At 36.7% G+C, this 22,049-nt stretch overlaps 2 protein-coding genes and 1 long non-coding RNA gene across 8 annotated transcripts in view; 2 read left to right on the forward strand and 1 right to left on the reverse strand.

The window, feature by feature from the left end:
• The window catches only part of LOC135407346 (uncharacterized), a 48,073-nt gene extending 46,511 nt beyond the window's left edge, over positions 1–1,562 (reverse strand). For all 3 annotated transcript variants that reach the window (XR_010426831.1, XR_010426829.1, XR_010426830.1), the window contains exon 1: positions 1,470–1,562. This is a non-coding gene — a long non-coding RNA (uncharacterized LOC135407346). The remainder of the gene's footprint in view (positions 1–1,469) is intronic.
• NUDT12 (nudix hydrolase 12) lies at positions 1,537–13,675 on the forward strand. Of its 4 annotated transcripts, none has more exons than XM_064642310.1 (7): positions 1,537–1,667; positions 2,253–2,466; positions 5,894–6,483; positions 7,381–7,548; positions 9,405–9,518; positions 10,992–11,191; positions 12,474–13,675. In XM_064642310.1, exons 2-7 carry the CDS (start codon positions 2,261–2,263, stop codon positions 12,582–12,584), a joined length of 1,389 nt encoding a protein of 462 aa, XP_064498380.1. In that variant the 5' UTR covers positions 1,537–1,667; positions 2,253–2,260; the 3' UTR covers positions 12,585–13,675. The 4 variants fall into 4 exon arrangements, with proteins under 4 accessions (XP_064498380.1, XP_064498377.1, XP_064498378.1 ...); XM_064642307.1 differs by lacking the exon at positions 1,537–1,667 and adding an exon at positions 1,716–1,799; XM_064642308.1 differs by lacking the exon at positions 1,537–1,667 and adding an exon at positions 1,862–1,945.
• A 142-nt stretch (positions 13,676–13,817) lies between these two features.
• The window catches only part of LOC135407342 (uncharacterized), a 41,024-nt gene continuing 32,792 nt past the window's right edge, over positions 13,818–22,049 (forward strand). The window contains exon 1 of the mRNA XM_064642306.1: positions 13,818–21,403. Coding sequence (XP_064498376.1) covers positions 21,346–21,403 — 58 coding nt within the window. The 5' untranslated portion in view covers positions 13,818–21,345. The remainder of the gene's footprint in view (positions 21,404–22,049) is intronic.

Raw genomic sequence — 22,049 nt, forward strand, 5'->3', positions numbered from 1 at the left:
GGGCATCAGGGCATTCAGATATTACTCCCTGACTGTCGTCTGCAGTAATCAGCAAGCATTTTGAAAAGTCTGTCATTAGTCACTATCAATATGGAGCCACCAGAGCCTCTTTCAGGATCAGAGTAAATTAGTGGAGCATCTTCCATTTCCATTCTCACACTGGTAACCTCACTGAGACTCCTGAAGCCTTACAAATACAACTTTCAACCATGTTTCCCACTACTAAAGAGCTAACACAGTCAAGTCAAATAAATACTGGCTAGTAACAGGCTTTATTTACTACAAAATTCAAGAACTATGGCACAGCCAAGTTCAGCACCACTCAGACTTTCTGAGTAAGGTTTACTTAGATCTTGAATACACCAAAGGAAAAAACCAGCTTTTAAAGCAAGTTACAATTGCCTATTTTAATTCTAAAGAAACATTAAATTGCTCTTAGAAAATTCAGCTCAGTGATTAAATAGAGTCCCATATACTCACAAGAATTTCTAACACTTTATGCAGCAAAATAACTAATAAAATAATAACATTTTCAAACTCACTAGTTGGTATGTTACAATCATTTAAAATTCCCATTCAATTTATTATAGTTGCTGATATTTAAAACAAGGAGTACTAAGTTGTTTTTGCAAGGATGCACTGGGAGATAGCACAAATTCCACCAAAGGTACTTAAATTCATGCAAGTTGGGAACTGCTAACATGATGTCAGGACACAGAGAATGTACCCTCCTATAAGCAAGAACAGAAATGCTTTATTATATATTCCTGATTCTGCATTACTAGGCTTCTGCAATACTCCTCATGATTCAAAAATGACACTGCTGTTGGGTAATAAGTTATATAGGTATTATATATAGATACATATTTTTTAAATATATGTATGTATATATATATATCAAGCTACAGCTCCAAACTTGATGGACTCAACCCTCTTGAGAGCTGCATTTAAAAACAAGGTATTGAGTAATCATGTCATTATTTGAAAACAATAGTGAATATTTTTTAAATAAAACATTAAACAACGATTTTTATGAGTTAGTTATTCATGTCTAATACAAACTCAAGTGGCAAACCTGAGAATGTAATACTGATGGAAGAACTGGATTTACCTTAACCTTTGTATTCTAGCCTTAACTGACTGGAATAACTTCAAGTTGTTTTGCAGGATTTTGCTGTTCAGTGTGACAGTTTGACTTTTCAAAAACTACCCTTTGGTTGGTTGGTTTTGTTTTTTTTAAGTACTCTCCAGATGCAAACGCACTGGAACAACAGTCCCATGTTCATTTTTACAGGACTGGTATAGCCTTGGTTTTCCCATGCTTTTCTAAGGCTGACAGGACACACTGATCATGAAACTGCCTCCTGGCTCATTACATCATTTCGATTTCCCTGCTAACTCCTCTCCCCTGCCATATCTCATTCGCTCCACTGCTCTCACAAGGACTTGCGCAACCTACTGCCACCTACATTCTCCTTCTGCTACGAAGCAATGCCAGAAAATCAGCCCGACCGCTCCCCTACGACATCCCTGTCCAGCAGACAAAATGGCTGTTTGTCCTTGAACCCCGAGGGAGCGGCTGGCGATTCCCCCGCGGGAACACGGCGCCAGCCAAGCCCTGCGGCCGCCGCAAAACCCAGGCGCTGCAGCCTCGGGCTCTGTCCCAGGTTAGGCCCAGCTCAGCCCCAGGCTCAGCCCTCGTACAGGGCGGTGCTTCCCCCGCAGTGCCGCCGGGCTCGGCGGGGCGGGGCGGGCCCCAGGACGGTGGAGGCGCGGTTGGAGCCCGCGGAGGCCTCACGGTAACGGGCCCCGCTGTGGGGCCGGGGGGTCGCGGGGTCGCTGAGGGTCGGGTGGCGGAGGCGGTGGCAGGTCCGTTTCCTTGGGAACGGCGTGGAGCGGGCGCTGAGCAAATGGAAACTGTCGCTGCTTGTCGCAGCAGCAGTGGGTGCGTGTGTTTATGTGTGTATTTGTGCGTGTTCGGTCGAGAAACAACATGTTTTTCACTTTCAGAGCAGCTTCATTTTCGTGGAGAAATTTTCCTGTCCTTTAAGCCTCTTTAGAACTGATTTTGATTGTTGAGGTAAATTTCACTGTATTCGGAGATTTGTTTTGGAATAACACTGTTTACAGTAATGACAAGAATTTGACTGTTGTGTCAGTATTTTTTGTGATAATATGGGTGGTCTGTACAGCATTAATTCTTTTACTTAAATCCTTTTAATAACAGTGAGTATATTCTCCGGCATTTTTAGTTGACACAATGACAGACTTTGAGAAGAACCTCAGCCAGGACATGATTTCTCAGCTGCACAACTTTGCTGCCGTGGGAGATGCAGCCAGACTGAAAGCACTGCTCAGTCGTTCCCCGTCACTTGTCAACGCAGCTGCAGGGAATGGCTGGACAGCCCTGATGTTCGGTGCCAGGAATGGACACCTCGAGGTTGTGCGGGTTCTTCTTGAACAAGGGTAAGGTAAAATAGACCCCATTCAAGAGCTCTAATTTTCATCCCTTTTTGCTCATTTCAATTTTATTTCAGAAAAGTAAGTTTACTGATGGATAGTGGCAGAATTTTCATGGTTAAAACTCAGGAAAGTGTGTCAGTCTGTAACTGGATTCTTTCCATATTTGCTAAGAAACTCTAAAAGTTATGAGCATCTCTAAAAGTATTCTTTTGATCTTCTAGGATATCACTCCTCTCAGAGGCCAACAGAATAGAACAAACTTTGCATCCCATTCCAACCACTATACTGAATATAAATTTGGTGTGTTTGATTGTTCCATTTCGACTTTTTCTCTAAACTTTATTTGTAATCCACTTACATTTATGTTATAGTGCAGAATTTTTGTTGACATACTGGCTCTTAAGTCAAACGTGACAGACACACCTTTACAAAGTTACCAGTTGATAAATTTTAGTTGTATCTTAGCATTTGGACAATACACATTCTCCTTCTTGCTTAACATGTCATTTTTACTTTCTTAAGTTGGTATGACACCAAGCATTTTCATTGCTTGTCAAAAACTTGCTATTTTGTAGTCATCTGTTGTAGTTCTTGTGTTTCAAGACACCCAAAGATGCAAAGAGTGCTTCAGTGTTCTTCTTGAGACTCCAAAGAAAATTCATCTCAAAATGAAGGGTTAGAGTCAGATGTGATTCAGCTGAGCTCTGCATTAATCAAGCCTGTTTGATTAATGTGGTTCCTTTCTGTACTCCTAATTACACAACCAAGCAAGGTTTAGTTCATTCTGTAGTTATGAGTACCTTCAGGCATAGCATTCCACAGCCTCCAGTCATCATGCCACCCTTTTTTCTTATTTTTTTCAGTCTTACCCAAATCCTGTGGCTTCTGGGGAAGCTCAGTATGAAGCATTAGATGAACCAGTAGTTTATACTGGAATCAGTACATTCCACTGTGTGGAGAAATATCTTGGTGACAGATTTTGTGTTTTGAGGAATATTCTGGGATTTGGGGGAATTTACCACGTGGTAAATAGGATAACAATTTTTTAAGTTATGCTTACTGTAAAAAAAGTGAATGTCACTTTTAAATGCTCTTCTCAGGGTTGTTCTCTTAGGCAATTGAGTATAGTTCCTGAGATGGTGCTGTGGCCTCATTGGTCTTGTTTCAGTTAACACTTAGTCATAATAATTATTTTAACAAATAAAATTGCTGGTTATATGAGCATGAATGTCTATGAAAGTAATATTTCATAACATTACAGAGAATAACCCTGGAAAGCCCATCATAGAATTTTATCATAGAATTGTAGAATCACAGAATGTGCTGTGTTGGAAGGAACCCACAAGGATCATCAAAGTCCAACTCCTGGCTCTTCATAGGACAACCCAGGAATCACACCATGTGCCTGAGAACATTGTCCAAACGCTTCTTGAACTCTGTCAGGCTTAGGCACTTCCCTGGGGAGCCTTTTTCAGAGTCCAGCTACCCTCTGGGTGAAGAATCTTTACCTGGTATCCAACCTAAACCTTTCCTGACACAACTTGAGCCCATTCCCTCGGGTCTTGTCACTGATCACCAGAGACAAGAGATCACTGCCTGCCCTTCCCCTCGTGAGGAAGCTGCAGACCAAGGTGAGGTCTTGCCTCGATCTCCTCTTTTCTAGATTGAATAAGCTTCCCCTCTAGACCCTTCATCAACTTCATGGCCCTAGTTTGAACACACTCTAATAAGCGTTAGATCCTTCTTATGTTGTGGTGCCCAAAACTGCACGCAGTACTTCATGTGAGGCCGCACCAGCAAAGAGTAAAGAAGCACAATCACCTCCATTGAGCTGCCTGATGCACCTGTGTTTGTCCATGTTTGAGGAAAGCTACAGGAAATGTTTGCAGACTGGAAAAAAAGATCTTGGTAGTCTAAAGAGTTCAGGTCACTGTTGTGGACACTGAAGAACAGCCTGATCACGATCTGCACATACCTGAGCAGATAGAAGGGGGAAGACAAATCAGAACAAAATACAGTTGACTGAGAGATAGGAAATTAAGTAGGAAAATATGCATTATTTTACCTAAAGGAAACCATGTCTTTAAGGATGGATAAGCAGTAGTAGTTTCTTTAGCACAAAAAACTTTGTAAATTAAATTTTGAATCCTTTTCTGAACTATACCAAATTCCCTCAAAGCCTACTGAAGTTAAACTAAAATCTCAAAATGGTCTTGCCTGTGGGACAGTTACTTGTGTATCAGCAACATTATTATACTGGCATTTTGTGTTTTTAAAAAATGATGAATTTGGCCCTGATCTACTGCATAATTTTGACATTTCTGTTTTATTTACGCATTTGAGTTAAGATTGGTAAAAAAGTGTGTTATTTTGATTTCCCAATCAAACCCAATCTATTTCAGGTTTGGGTTTCTTTTGGGATTTAATATTCAAATATATATCACAAGGCAGTGTTTCCTCATCTGTGTCATTTTACAGACTTTTAGGTAACAGAAAGATCCTTACAGGGATCAGCACCGCTGTTCTAATGGTGCTACTTTTGTCATTAAGTAGGGGCTGCTGTGTTCTTGGTTATAATTTTACGGTAAATCATGGAAGCATACAATATCCTAAGTTGAAAGGGACCCACAAGGATCAACTCCTGGCCCTGCATAGGACACCTCAAGAACCTCACCATATGCCTGAGAGTGTTGTCCAAACACATTTTGAACTCAGATAGGCTTGGTGCTGTGACGACTTCCCTGGTGACTCTGTTCAGTGTCCAGCCACCCTCTGAGTTTCCTAACATCTAACTTAAACCCCCATGACTCAGCTTCATACCATTTTCTCAGGTCCTGTTCACCAGAGAGAACAAATCAGTGCCTGCCCCTCCACTTCCCCTCATGAGGAAGTTGTAGGCTCCAATGAGATCTCCCCTCAGTCTCCTCCAGCTGAACAGACAAAGTGACCTCAATAAAATATTTTATTGTAAATGTTTAATGCTAATTTGAGTAGCTCCTAGAAAGTAATGCTTGTTAAACTTTTATAAATGTTTTATCTTTCATTTTTGTTACTGGTTGTGAGGAACAGACCCATAGCCTGACTTTCAAAGTTCTATCTTGACCTTTTTTTTTCCTCATGTGTGGGATTTTAATTAATCCATTGCTTTTGTAGTACTGCACGAAGCTCAGTGAATAATAATCTGGAGTGGATCAACAAAAATGAGAAATCTGGCCTTAGCAAAAGAAAATGAAGTACAATTACTTTTCATTACCATAATGCTAAATATTTAGCATTATGTGCTAAAATAAAGAGTGCCCCAGTACAGACAGTGTCTAGAAGTTCTTGCACCTTAATAGTATCAGATATGGTGTAAGTAAGAATAACACACACCAAGACTCTTCCTGAACATATTTACCCTGGTAACCACAGTTCTTTTCTGGTTTTTTAGGTGTGACAGATCCATCATTAATAAATCAAGGCAGACAGCTCTGGACATCGCAAAATTTTGGGGGTACAAACACATAGCTAATTTGTTGGCTAATGTCAAGGGTGATCAGAAGCCTAGTTTTTTGTCAAATGATGTGAAAGAATATGAAAATTATTTTGGCATGACACTTCTGGACAGAAGGAGTGATAAAAGAACAGATTCCAAGTGGCTGAGTAAAAAACAAAGCCATCCAACTACAGTATACATCCTCTTCTCAAATCTAAGTCCCCTAGTTACTTTGGGTGGGGGAATAGATAGTTCCCAGCAGCCAGAAGTAAAGCTTTGCAGGCTGTACCACAAGGATGTGGAGCAGTGCCTGAACAAAACTGAAGAGTGTACCTTGATTTTTCTTGGAGTTGAACTTCTTCAGAACCTGGCAGCTGCTTGCAATGGGAGGGTTCTGCAAGAAGATGAAGAGGACGGGTTAGTTGCTTGGTTTGCTCTTAGCATAGATTCTGCTTCTGCCGAGAAATTTAAACAGAAGCATGAGGACTGTTACTTTCTTCACCCACCAATGCCAGCACTGCTGCAGCTACCTGAAAAAGAAGCTGGTAAGATGCATGAAATGCAGCATGTACCAAATGTGTGATTTGAAGATTTAGGTTTCAGTGAGGTACAATGCAAGGACAAACCACTGCAAAGGAATTGGGTATTTTCAGTGGCTTTAGAAATATTTTGATTTTAAAAGCCAGTTAGTGATTTTGTTAAGAGTTTTATATGTAAAAACATGCACTGTTGCAAAGGGCTAACTTCTGCAGTGGCAGTATTAGTCTGTAAAGCCTATTGATCATCTTTGTTTTTAAACAGTACTATTTAAATGTTCATGCATGCACATTAATGTTCTAAAAAGAAGGAAAAAATCTGTAATTACTGAATTTTCATTATAAGAAATGAGATTTACATCTTTAATAAGAGTGTGTTGAATACTCATCTGAGAAGGAAGTGTTGAAAAGTGAGGATACCAAAGTGAATGAGTGTTATTATGGACATGCAGCTAACAACTGCTGTTGTAGCAGTTTTGCTACAGGACAAGCTTGACTTGCACCTCAAGTTTAAATGGAACAATCCATTATTATGTCAATACCTATAGTAGCCCTAAAATGTCCTCTGGAAAAGGTGTGATACATAATTCTGACACTTTGCCCAGACTGAGTAACTTTTGTGACAGGTAGAGTATATTGATCCAGATGAATTTGTTTCTGAATGTATAGATTGTTTGTAGCTGTAGGGTATTGTGTTCAATTGCATGAGCTCTGCTGCAAAGAAAAAGATCTGCATAACTCATATTGCTCAACTTTTCTTGTAGCAGATTGTGATTCAAGCCACAGTCTTTCTTTGATTTTTATGTTAAAACGTTTACTATTTGCTTCTTCCATACTGTTAAAAGCTCACATGAATTACTTGAATTAGTATTTGATTTTTTGAATTTTCAATGTATCTTTTTAAAGGAGTAGTAGCCCAGGCTAGGTCTGTTCTAGCATGGCATGACCGTTACCAATTCTGCCCAACATGTGGGAGTACAACCAAGACTGAAGAAGGGGGTTACAAGAAAACTTGCTTAAAAGAAGATTGTCCCAGTCTCCAAGGAGTTCACAACACATCATATCCAAGAGTTGGTGAGAATATTTTAGAATAATTGCTCATAAGTGGCTTGTTTGTATTATTATATACCTGTATATCAATTTATTTCTAATTATTTCAGCTGCTCGCTTCTGTCCCAGGTCTTGCATACTGGTTTCTCCCCAGAGTATGTATGTCTCAGCTCCATTTAGGATTAAGTAGTTCAGACTTCTCTTTGGTGCAGTAGTCTGTAACACAGAATTGCTGGGAAAATATCAGTCATTATTGCAAAAAGTAATATAAATTAGGAATTCCAACAACATAAATGAGATATTAACAGTACAAAGGGTCACATTTTACTTTTTTTTTCCCCACCTGCATATTTTTTTCTCACCTTCTGCAAGCCCTCTGAGCTTGAAGTAGCTCTGTATCAAATTTGGCCCTGTATCAGAGTTCTGACATAGTGCTCATTTTTCTGTAGTGCCACTTGGATGCTATTAGCCGTCATCACTGGCTTACACTATTCATTGTCAGTCACAAATTGCCAGGCCTATTTCTACTAAGAATATAAGCTTTTATAGACAGTCTTCCTGTCTCTGTTATTCCATTCTACGTCATATCTTCTTTTGTTCATGTGTTGCAAAGGACGTGTATTATGTTATTGATGGGGAAACAGGAGGGAAAAAAACTTACTTTTTTTTTTTATGGATTATTTGGTGACACTTTGGTCACCTTTCATTCCTCTACCTTGTCCTCTCTTCTGCAGTTGTAGTTCTGGATATTGTGCATATGTTGTACTTCTGAATTCCATATCCTCTTACATGCCCTAGATGTATCTTTTTAGCAGTCAATTCTGTCATATTCTTCTGTCTTGTAGACTGTAGTGAAGCTTGCTAAAATATTTAGTGGCTGTTTCTTTACAGTCTCTAGCACAACAAACTTAGAGAAAGAATGAGATTATATTGCAAAGGCTGGTTAACCTGCATCTGCTAATGAGGCCTTTCTCTCAAGGTAGTATTCAGACAGCAACACTTCATATTCTGTATTGTGCCATGTGGCAGATAACTTTGAGCAGGACAACAATCTTTAAAATTATTGTGCTGAAGCAAGCCTTTTCATACAGAGAAAATATTAGTGTTTTGGGCAAAAAAAAAAAACTACATGAAAAACAACAGCAAGAGAAAAAATATAGAGAGGTAGATTAAAAAAAAAAAAAAAAAAAAAACAACCAAAACACTGAAATACTTAAAAGCTAGATAACAATAAAAAGGGGGAAAATATCACAAATCAACAGGGTCCATAATACCAATGGGAGAAAATACTAAGCTAGAAAGAAAAAGATAGATACAATGACCAGAAGTGAGAAAGTAGGTAAAAGTGCAACATCACAGAAGAGGGTGATAGCAAAGAGTAAACAAAGTCAAAGGTGGAAAGCTTAGTCAGTGTTTGCATTGTTGCTAGAGTATCTGGTTCTTCTTTAGTATTCGGTCAAAAGTACATTCTTCAGACCTCTGTGGGTGTAGAGGAGGTGACAATAAATGGGTTTGTGCAGAAACTATTGCTGTGTGCTCTGTGCTTAGCTAGGTTAGTATTGCTTGATACTCTTAACAGATTGTTTGTAACCAAACAGGCTTTGGTTTCAGGTAATTTCTGTTCTGCATTTCAAACATTGGTTAGTAAACTGCTTTTACTAAGCATGTATGTTGCAAAACAAAGTAAACAGATATCTTGCAGGGAGAAAAATTCCAAAGTTAAATAAAATAACAGCTTGCTCTGGGCATGTGCACAATTATGATTTCAACCGTTTAAGGATATGTTATGTATCTTTACATTAGTATTGAATAGGATGAAATTTATTCCTGCTTTTAAGTCCCTCAAATGTTGAAATATATTCCTTTCATGTCCCTTACAGATCCTGTTGTGATAATGCAAGTCATCCATCCGGATGGGAACCACTGCCTTTTAGGTAGGCAAAAGAGGTTTCCTCCCGGTATGTTCACCTGCCTTGCTGGATTTGTAGAACCTGGTAAGTAATTTCCCTTACCAGTTATTTTTTGTCACGTAACAGTATTGTATGTTTACAATTACACAGAAATATATTTCATGTTATGTTAAATTAATGTTTTTGTTTCCTGTTAGGTGAGTGGTTATAATAAATATGCTTATTCTGTACTTTGCAGCATCTGATTTATAAGGCAACAAGCAACATGAGTAAATAAAAACTTCAAATTCTTTTCTTATCATGCAGTCTTAAATCACATATTCAAGTGGAAAAAAAATTAAAAACACTTATATGGCCCTTTGTTTGGTGATACTTTGCAAAGGATTTTAGCATAGAAAAAATAAGAGTTAAAGTGTAAATTAAGGTTAACATAAAGTTAAGGATATGCTTACATGTTTAGGCCCTGATTTATTATATGGAAGATAAGTAGAAATTACATAATTTTAAAAGAAAAGTAAAGAAATATTTTACTTGAGTGTTAAGCATGATAGTTGGAATTAGTTACAATTATTAGTATCTACAGAGCAATTTGTAAAACATTCTTATATTGGGTAGTGAATAACTGTATTTGGTAAATGTGTACAGGTTGACATACTGTGACAGCATGAATAAGTTGATTCAGGTATCATTGGAAAAAAGATAAGATATTTATTTCTTCACTCCTTTCCTTCCTCTACTGGCCTGATTATTTTCTGATACTGAATTCAAGTCTATATAAAGTGAAATTTAAGAGTAGCCAATGATAAAATCAGCTACTCTAATCAGCTGAACATAACTAAACTAAGACCTCTGTCTCTGATGCGTGGACTGTCTCCTTTAATGAACCTGTAATCAGTGGTTACAACACAGTACCTATGTGCGTATGATGTGACCATCAACATTCCACATACACATCTAGCAGTTTTCTGTGAATATGGAAGCAAAGCTTTCCACTGAAGTTTTAACTTTGCAGTATTGTCCATGCATTAAGACAGTGAAGAATGAATCAGGCAAAGTGAAGCATACAATGCAGAAATGAGAGCAAGTCTTCTAAGTCAGTACTTTCTTACTAATCATTACAACTAGTTGATGTTTCAACTTGCAGTACATGCTGTCACAACCATAATGAAAATCCAAAAACTTACAGAACACTATTTATAAATTAACAGATCAGCATTTCAAGAGTAATTAAAGGAATAATGTACTTCCTACTCAATTTTTGACATTTTAGTTGTGGTAATAATTGTTTGTGTGTAGGATAAATTATCAATTCAGGAAACAAATAATATGATGTGGAAATTAATTACAGTTTATTTTCAAAGTTCCATTTTGATTTGGCGTCTGGTTTTGCCTTACTAGACTTCTGTATCTTGTGCTTGAGATCTGTGCCCTGAACTAGATCTTTATAGATAATTGCCTTGGGCAGTTTCAAATCCTTGGAGTCAGTTCAAAGCACAGGATGTGATTGTTGCGTGGAGTATTTTCATCAGCTGCTTGTTCTTTGCCCTTTCTGATTAGGTGAAACAATAGAAGATGCCGTTCGGAGAGAAGTGGAAGAGGAGGCTGGAGTCAAAGTTGGCCACGTTCAGTACGTCTCTTGTCAGCCATGGCCAATGCCCTCATCCCTAATGATTGGCTGCTTGGCTGTGGCAGTGTCCACAGAAATTAAAGTTGACAAGAACGAAATAGAGGATGCCCGCTGGTTCACTAGAGAACAGGTAAAGTTCAATTTAATTTCCTTCTTCTATTGATTAGTCTGTGACTGTATTGGTTCTGGCATACAACAGATACTTCCTTTTTTCCAGCAAGTTGAATGAGCATATCTACTATCCGTTTTATCATACTACAGCATTATATTGTGGTTGTAGATTACATACAACCAGAGAAAGGCAAATATTCACAGGAATATCTGACTCACTAGCAAGCCCATTTTATGAAATTTTTGCCAGTTAGCTGTTCACTTTTCCCTTTTGGGAGATAGCCAAGTTACTCTTATTTTAACCCACTTCCTTAGCAAGCCTGTGCTTTTTGTTTTGGCAGAAGGAGCATTTAATAGCATTCATCATGAGAGTTTATCCAAATGAGCATGCTAGCAGATTTGCTGGGAGGGGGGAGGTTAAGGTGAGAACTCTGAGAATTAGTTTGAACATCTTTTTCCACGCAGTACTATTTTAATACTCTGCTATTGAATGCAGTTTACTATGCATTAATACGAAGTGCTACACTTATCTTCCCTGAGTAGTTAAAATACAGTCAAATAAAAGAGAGGCAAAAAGGACCTTCACAGAAAGATTTCAGTTCATGAGTAGAAAAAGGAAAGATTGCTTACACAACATAGTCTTCACAGGTTTTCCCACAGGCAAATTTGGAGCTAAACCTCTAATAGCTATGGACTTCTGCCTAGCATTTCCAAGGTTTTGATTGTAAGTCAACTTCAAGGCAGAGTTTGTCTTCTACAATCTCAGCGTATTTCTGTCAACACTGGGAGCATTATTTTAATTGAATATCAGTTCTGAATGCAGCTAGTCGCAGGCAGGTAGAGCTGGAAATAAATGTACTTCAGAAATGAACTGTAGTAAAATGAACTGTAGTAATCCCATGTTGCTTGTAACTGCTTGAGAAAACCAAGAAAACACATCTCCTTTGGTACTACATGTAAAGTAATAAAAAAAAAAAGTATTTATGTTACAGTATAGAGCACCATCTTGTGGTCCTTACCATAAAAAAACCTCACAAAACCCTTAAATAGTATAATAGCAGTCAGTCTCCTCAGTTCTGTTAGGAAGGTATCCTTTGGGGCTCAAAAATGACAGAATTGACACAATGTGTATTTTTCTCTGCATCTGTCTTGCGGAATCTGTTAGTGCCTCTTAAATAGCTATAGTGATGGTAGACTGATGAATCATCACAGGAAAGCAATTTCTGCATTAATACAGTGTTAGATTCTATATGGTTTATAATATTCTCTTCTAAAGATAAAAAAATCTGGTTTTATTGCAGGTCGTGGAAGTTCTCATCAAAGGAAACCAGCGTTCATTCTTTGTACCACCGAGTCGAGCTATTGCACACCAGTTGATAAAACACTGGATTGGAATGAATGCTAATCTTTAGTTCAAATAATATAATCAAATAATCAAATAATTGATATAAGTTACTTCTCCTGTTGAATACTAAATTAGGAATAAACTAGAATTGTTTATCTAGTAAATGTGCAACCATATGATTTTTGAGCCCTTCCTTAGGTTCCTGAGCTAAAGGATCATTTGTAGGTGTTTTCAGAGCTGAATTGGAAATGGACAACAATTATCCCAAACAAGCAAGCAACAAATCGTTAGAACTGGTACCTTGTTGTTCACAGGTTGGTTTTTTGTCCTAGAATCAAATTATTATGCTTCTTGCTGTTATACTTTTAATGTTTGATTTGGTCCTTCCTCCACTGGAAAGAGTCACAGCATTACAAAGAGGGATGTCTGACTTTGCCTGCTGTTTGAATTTTGTGTTTACATCCTCCTATTTTATCTTAATTGCTTCTTTCTCATTTTTGCCTTTCTACATTCTTTAAATTCCACCTGTCACAAAAATCAGCATTCAGTGCTGGAAGTGTCACCAGCAATGGTTATTTTTAAGCTAATAACATATGTAAATAGTGAATATGTGGTACTAGGTATCTTTTACATTAATAACTTAATTTACGTTAATGCTCTAAACAGAGCATTTATTCATCCCTTCTGATTTGGTCTGCACTTACCCAATTGCATGTCAGCCTGAATTTAAAGGTATAACACAATGCTCTGGTTTCACAAAGGTTTTGGAGAGCCATCTCCAAAAGCCTAAATATTAGTATTTTATAAGATAATAATGTACTTAACTGCCCCTAGGCAGTAAGACATGTCCTTCTCTGATGATTAAAAATGGAACTGTAGAGTAATGGAGGAGGAAAAACAAGACATATCATCTCAAAATATGCACAAAATTCTTTATGAAAGTGGAGATGCTAAGATAGTTACTGCTATTAAGAAATTTACACTTGAAATAAGTATATTAACTGCAGGTATAAGATTGGGAAAGCGTTACATGAATTAAAGTATTTACTTATATGTACTTAATGCTATAGTTCAGACTTGTGCCTTAATTTATCAAGGTTTTGAAAAGAATGTTAACTTAATAATTTCAAAATAAAAGTATATTATTTTTATTACTAATGGCATTATGTAATGGTTTGTAGTCTGTCATTCTGCAGTCATCACACTGATATAAAAAGAAATGCAAATGATCCAAAGGAAGTACAGTGATAAATACAAACTTACTATTATATGGTGATTTGTTTACTCAGGGTAGTTTGCATTTTTTTAACAGCGAATGATGTCATATTTGTTTCAGAATTCCTGCCACACGGGAATCCGGAAAGCTGTTCTAAAAATCCTATCTGTTCTCTTTTTCCTATCCAGTGCCACACTATACTCAGCAGTTTTGGGGATTTTTTTTGGTAAGGCAGTACATATCAAACTTAAAAGCAAGAAGCATTTCTTACAGACTTGGAACATTTGACATATTACACTGCTTCATTTGCTCCCTTCTTTCAGCTCTATGTACAAATGAAGACAACCAGGTTGAGTGGTCTGAAAAGGAGAAGGAAGCAATGCACTGCTTCCCTTAAAAATTGGTTTTACAGAGAAGGGGAATTGTGAAAAGCTGTCATGGGTTACAGTTACCAGCAGGACTGCATGTTATCAGTGGCATTGATCTTTTTTAAAAAATTGTTGGACAGAAGGAAGCCTGGTTGCAGGTTGGTCATACAAATAAAGGAGAACATTGGAAAATGGCGGAAGCTAAGCAATGAGAGGAAATTCTGGCTGGTACTATGGTGATTGCACATTAACAAAGGTGAACAAGAAAGGAATGAGAAGCAGATGGAAAAGGGAGGATAAAGCAGAGAGCAAATATAGGTAGTGTAAAAATAAACAGTTTATCACTTAGAGGCAACTAAATGTACATGTCCAAGACCCATCTGCATATTAGTTTTTCATGCAGGAAATTATGGTGAGTTGCTATCAGGATGAGCTTGTAACTGTGAAACTCCAAACAAAGTAGCCATAATCAATACTTATATTAATAAACGGAGAGTTTAGTGGTCCTAACTGAAATCTGGTAAGATCTCTGTAGCTTGCCTTATCCAAAGGACAGCAGCAGATTTGCAAGCAGGCTGCTTCTTGCCCCTAAGTTAATGCAGTGAATGTAAATAGTAACAATAAAGTAGAAAAAGATAAATTAGGTGTTTAAACACAAAAAAAATTTGTTACTTCTAGTGAAGCTGTAGTCTCATGCAATGTAATGACATTGTATGTAACTGGTGATTTTTTTACAAACTTTGCATTGGTCCCTATAAAAATACCTTTTTTATACTGGATTTGTGTAAACATGTGAAGAATAAAATCATTCCAGTGTTGATAGTGTAGCGTGAACATTATGTTTTGTGTAGTGATATTGTCAAGTTTGTAAATGATTACCTTGCATTCTACATGTGAAGGAAAAAGGGGTGAATGTCAACAGGCTGATTAAAGGTAGACCAGTCATGACGCTTCCATGGAATTAAATATACTAATCAGATTCTGAGCTTAGGAGACAAAAATAGAAAAAGAAGTGGATCAAGACATTGCTTCCTCTTTTATTTTTAATTTTCATTGACAAAGCTGACATTTTGTAATGCCTGGGTAAGTTTGGTTGTTATTATCTACTTTAGCTGTAAAGAGTTAAATAACGAGTAGTCCTTTGTTGCCCGAGTGATTTGAGGGATATGTGTATATAGCATAACATTGCTGGCTGTGGTTGACAATACAGAAGTGGGTAAGTCCAAGGCAAAAAAAAATTTGAACTTGTTATCCTATTAAGCCTTAGCAAGACAGACAGCCCATCCTTCATGAGCTTAGAAAAGCAAACTATTCACAAAGCATCCATGGTAGCAAGCAACTGTCTGAGGAACATGAATATTGGCTCATAGTAATGGTAAGTATAAATGTCTTTTTTTTTTTAAATTAGACCCTACTAGGTTGTATTCTGTAGATATTAATTGTTATAACTAATCATAACCATTATAAAATAGGAGCATTCTTCAGATTTTTTCACAGTGAGAAAATAAGAATGTTTTCTTAAATTATAGATTTTTAAGATGGATATTTACTTCCTGAGACTGTATCTTGTCATTTTAGCATGTAGGAACTTCTTAAAAGATATTTTGAGAGCATTTGATGAAGAAAAAATTATTTTATGCAGTATAAAAAAGATACAATGCACAATAAACTATGTTCTTTATTTACAAATATGTTTTTACTTATGTGATAATAAATACATGAACATTGATTGCAATGAACTGATACTACTGGAAAAATCTGATCAGTAAGTTGAAATATTCATTATATAGTACTTGTGTTAAAATCATCACAGAATCCGGTATGGACAACACAGAGGCTACCTACTAGTTTGCTGCAGTGTAAAGCAGGACATATTTTTAAATGAAGGGAAGAATGAGAAATGTTGATGCAGAAATTAAATATCTCCAAAATCTGAAATAAATACGTGTCCTTATTAGTGCATTATTTTGTCTTTTTTGTTGCAAAAGCTCAAAATAATTAACTAAATGCAAGATTACTTAGTAAGTAGGCAGAAGCGTTATAAGAAATTAGTTTAACATACCATTTTGCAGAACTTAGGAGCCAAAACCTATGACTTGACTTCTCCCTAAAAAGACAGAAATACTTGTGTATATACAGCCCATGATGGCTGAACTGTTTTTCACTACGACTTTACTGGGACTTGCATTCTCAATATGCATTTAAAATAATCTTGAAGATATTTGACTGACTGCTACTGAGCGCACCCTGCCTCAGGGAGACAGCTTTAACATAATGGCAAGAATAGTATACCTAGTATTTCTTTTCAAAAGATTGGTCAAAATCTATTTAACACTTTGTCTGGTGTCCCTTGCTGCTTATAGACAAGTCAAAGATAATGCAAAATCTGATTACATGGGATTTGGATTTCCTAAATATGCTAGTTTATGGCTTGTGTGATGTGTTCTTAGTTGCTTAGACAGTAACATTCCTTGACAATCAGAACTGCAGAAATTTTGACTGGCGTTTGATATCTCCATGATCTGAAAAAGGAAGATCCTGATTCAGTGTGCTCATTAAAGGTCCTGCAGCACATTTCATGAAATAGTACAGTACCTGTTGCAGATTGATCTCACTGCCCCATGCTCTTCTAAGTGTTCCGTTTGGATGCTCCATCCTCAGGGCGAAATGGATACTGCCAAATATCTACTGAGGTCCATTTGAATGGAAGCTGATTCTTAACAGTCATATAATTCACATTTTTATTAATTTTGTAAAATGCTTTAGGGTACTGTTACACACCCTATAAGTGGCTGCCTGCTTCTTTCTTTATAGAAATTTTGTAGACAACTTTTTTAAAGACCTGTATTTTCAGACATTTTTGATAACACATCTTGTATGTGTTTGACATAAAATACATTTTTTGGCAACAGTACTGCAAAAATGAGTGTTCAGAAGTTTTTTAAATAATGTACTAGTGGAAACAATAAAAAGGAAAACCAGAAGGTACTTCAGTAGGAGATACTTCAGTGAGGCAAGTAAGGAATAGAAGAATACTGAGAAATACAGATATGCAGTGGAAGTAAATTAGTAAATTCAGTATTGTTAAGATCATCTGGGCAATGGGGACAACAAGTAGGATTCTATATCCAGAGGAAGGAAACAGAAGGGTTTGATTTGGTTACAAAACAGAAGGAAAGAGCAGTAAAAGGTTCTCGTTTCAAAAAGGCTTGTTTTGGGATGCAGTGACATCATTCTTCTACAGTACAGGATTCAGTGGGGAGGTATTCAGTGAGCTGCCACTGAATATAATTATAGCCATGCCTTCTATAACATAGGATACTGAAATTGTAGGAAGGGAAATTGAGAACTTCAAATATTTTGCAAAAGTATTGTGTCATCACACCATTCCTATTCAACATTAGTAAATACATTCACCATGTTTTCCTTTGTTTTTTTACTTTGTCTTTTCTGCCTGTCTCATCAGTACTGTATAAGTTCACTGAACATGCTTGTTTAGAAAACTTAAGAACACGTTTTCACATTAAATGTCCATTATATAAATACATAAACATAAAATAACTTCCGTATTTTCAATTTTACCTTACCAGAATTTTTTAAGGCAACTCTTCTGCCTAGAAAGATGAACTTAAAGGCATATGTTAGAGAAGTATTTTTTTGCCTTATTATCACAGAATTTGTTGTCACTTGCATTATCCTGAAAGAAATAGTATTACAGATGTCATTCACAGTGCAAATTAATGCATTCTAGGCAGAGCTTTAACTGTATTTATAGTGTGATATAAATACAGCCTTATTTATAATGTGATTGTTTACTCAAAATTAGATGATGTTATTCTGAGCTCACCCAAGCACTGCTGTTTGTAGTAAGAATAACCTGTCACATAGAGAACCATGTCGCTGGACATTGGCTTCCATCCAGTGAGCAGCTGAGTGCCTCTATTCCCAGCTAAGCTGATTGGACTCGTATTCCTCTCACATCCAGCAGTGGGCAAAATAGTCCCTAATGCAGGGTCTGACCCTGCAGTCCTGATGCACACAACTAATTCTTACTCAGGTCAAGAGGTCTACTCGTGACTGGGATTGAAGGTGATGAAATTCCTAATTCTGTCAGCACAGCTCAGCTGCAGGACCAATAAAGTAAGAATAGACAAAGGCAATGCATGGATAAAATGAATGAAAAGCAAAGAACTGGTGCCTCTTCTGATGTGGTAGACTTTAGAGGAGAAAGGATAAAGTAACATATGGAAATGAAGTATAGACAGGAAAAGTTATCTTTTCAATGTTCACTTGAAATTTAAGATACCAGCACTTTTAACACACTAAAGGTAGAATAAAAATTAATAAGATATAAATAATAGAATTAGCACCTGAGCACCTAATCACAAATGAACAGTGCAATCAATCATTATAATTTTGATCTATTTACTACCAATTACAGAAATTACTAATGAAAAATAAATCAAAAAATAACCTAATCATCCTGTTAACCTATACCTTAAGTCTCACCTTTGGCAACATGGCAAAATCTATAATCCTACCTCTATAAACAGCTCTGACCTTTGGCTATTTCTACTGATGGTTTCATGGCAGCTTGCTCAGACTTTTAAATTTTAGAAGGTACTAGATCACCTCCTAAAATCCTGTCATGCAGAGCCAACACTATCTACCTTCAGAACTTCCAGAGTATCCCATGCCACGAAATGCTGTTTGAGTAGCAGTGAAACTACTGATCATCTCAGACCTAGAATTTCTTCTGCAAAGTCATGTGATGTTTTACCATTACGAAACTTGACAAAACATAAATTTCATCTATGAGAAGAAACTGAAATGAATATGATTTTTATTATAACTGATCCATAGCGCTTTCTATCTCCTTAATGTTCAAGTATCTGTCTTGCAGTGTTTCCTTTTTCCGCATTTTAGGTACTTTTTTACTCTTCCATCTGTCTTGAACCATGCTAACCTTATCCCCAAAGCCATCATAATTCAAATCCATTGCTAACTGTTTACAGACATGCCTACTATTCTTCCCTAAAAATTAGGCCTTAAACACTTCATGTACTAAATATATCCCTGGCCTCGTGTTGCATTCAACATTCAGTAAAATTCAGAATTTGTTTAAAGAATAATCTGTGGTGCATACAGCTGTACAATTAACCATCAAATGTAAAGAGAGACTAAAGTACAACAGGCAGCTGTTGCTGATCTGCAAACAATTTTTAACAGTAACAATTACAAATCACATTTCCTATATTGAGATTAACCATTTCATGATCCTAGAATAGGGGGGGGGAAAACATGCAAATGGAATTCCTGGGGAACGACAAAAAGTAGTATAACAAATGAAAGTAGTTTGGAAACACAACCATGAAGGTCAAAAAGGGAAAGGAGAAAGGGGAGGGGAAGGAATTGAGTTGTGTAGCATGTTCCTTAAGTTGCACTGAGAGAATTCCTAGAAGTAAAAATATTTTCCCAGTTGCAACTTAATGAGTTATAACTGAAACCTCAACTATCACAATCACATTATGGTTCTGTGTTAGGCTGTTGTTCCTAATGTCATCAATCTGCAGATCTTACATATGGCACCTCTAAATATGAGGTTGATACTCCTGGCATACTTGCATATGTAACTCTTTAAGAAAATAGTAATTTTTTTTCTGGAACTGATAGGCACTGCCTCATATCCAAAACTACAGATAAGTATCAGTCCCAGCTCTTGCCTCTGTGTCCTTTAAAGCTTTGTATTTGACTTTAAACGCATTTTTCCTGGTGAGAACAGAGCTCAATTGGCAGGTTTGGCTGTCTGCCAAGCTTTGACTGAAGACTCCTGGAAAAAATAGAGGTATAGCTTCATCCTGAAAACTGACAATGTAAACATTCTGAAGTGTCTGCTGTGAAATAAGTACAAGACTGCCTCAGTCTTCCTATAGTGTCTTCCAAAAAGACAGAGGAGAAGGAATAAGAACACTGGCATATTCAGTCATTTGGCCTCACAAAAAATTAAAATTTTTCAGAAGTAGAAGTCAATGACTGTGTCTTGAAAGTATTACTTCCCAGCTGTTTGGCTAGCTATGTATCACCGCATACAGTGACATGTAACATGAGTCTTATAATGTCAACATAATTATTTAAAGTGCTTTATCCTAATGCTCATAACAAAATTTAGACATCCTCATTATACTAGGTAGGTTTGTAGCCTAAAAAATTCATTCATGCTCTTTCCACAATGATGTGGTTTATGTTCTGATAAACATCTAAAGACGCTTATGACTAATAACACTTGCAACAAGTTGATTTTTTCCCAACATAACTCTACTGATTTTCAAGACCATGCCAATGATGTATTAGCAGTTCAAATACTTCCTGTTTCAAAGAACATGAATTATGTTTTTCAAGATAATTTTGAATAGAATACAAAATATTTGTAATAAATAAACAGAAGCAAATTCTAACACGTTGACTTAATTTTGAAAGTGAACCATTTTCATTATATTTCAACACTGTAAAAAAAAAAAATAAAGCCCTACAGTTGTAAATTCAAGCTATTCTGCTTGAATTCAATATAAATTTAACGTCTCCCCTGAGTGAGAGATAATCTTAAATGATCAGCTGCAAGAAAATGACTGACATGAATGCAAAGCTCAGCTTCTGGGTGACAGTTTGGGTTCAAGGGGCAACCCAAACTGTGAGGCTAAGGTTCGTCTTGGTTTGCTCTACGTGCAGCTCAATGATGCAATTAGTCCTAGGAGAGGCCATTTATTCTCTTATATTAAGTCTGACATTCTCTGAAGAGAAGAAAACAATTATTAATAAGTATTTCATTATGTGTATAAATGAAATTGAATTTGAAATGAATGCATAAAACAATGTATTAATCTCTAAAAATCAGAATCAGATAAAATCATAGACTGTAAAAGGTCAGCCACTGCTCAAATCTTCCACAGACTTTAAAGAGTATTGGTTCAGGCCCCAGAGCTGAGACCATTAGTTATTGATTTTAAGCTATTATTTGAAACCTTCAGAATTTGTTTCTAAATAACCAAGAGAAGAAATAGACACATTAGTTCCTACACTAGAACTCTTCTATTTTTTATTATAACCAGTCCTTACACAGGAAACAAGACAATTTAGAAAGCCGGAGAGAGTTAGAGAGCAAAATTATTCCAGAGAAGCTTTCTCTTTATCCAGTGTTTTCCCTCCCACACAGAAAAGTGGAACACAGATGCCCTCGGTTCTTAGAAATGAGTAGAAAAAGAAGAAAAAGCTGCAAGGGCAGAAAGAGCTCTGATTCCAGAGAATGTAAGTTTACAAAAATATTTAATTTGAAGTAAAATCATCAGAATCATCTATGGCTATTCTTCATTTACTCATCAAGACAGAAACACATGTTTGTGCCTAAAGCTGGTTGTCAAATGGAAATAATTTACACTCCAGTGTGGCTACATACAGGTAGGGTTTTGGTGGGGCTTATTGTTTTGTTTTAGTTAAGCTGCTAGCCTAGCTATTTCTGGCAAAGGCTTTCCAAATATATTGTTATTGTTTAATTGCCTCAAAATTTCATCATTCTTGGCGTAAACTTCTCCATGTTGTCTTAGTTTAATAGCTTGTTCTAATCCTATTTAGGTAGATGTCACTGTAAACAGTTACCCTCTAATGCACATGACCTATTCTAAAAAAAGCCCAAGCAAGACAGAATTTTATGTCATTGTATGAATGCCATGAAATTTTGCCTAGTACAGCCAGAAAACATAACTTTCTTCTGCTTTTCTGTGAACTGTGGCTCACATCTCCTGCAATGTGCCACTGATCTGCAGTGTGATTGTGATAATATTAATTAATCCCTTTGTTTGTTCACGTGTAGAAGGATTATAAAAGTCACGTTCCATAGAATTTACCCCAAACTGCAAGCAGGCAGTAGGATATTGATTCTCCCAGTGTGTTCACA

This window comes from Pseudopipra pipra, chromosome Z (assembly GCF_036250125.1).
Source record: "Pseudopipra pipra isolate bDixPip1 chromosome Z, bDixPip1.hap1, whole genome shotgun sequence".
In the NCBI taxonomy this organism is placed as follows: domain Eukaryota; kingdom Metazoa; phylum Chordata; class Aves; order Passeriformes; family Pipridae; genus Pseudopipra; species Pseudopipra pipra.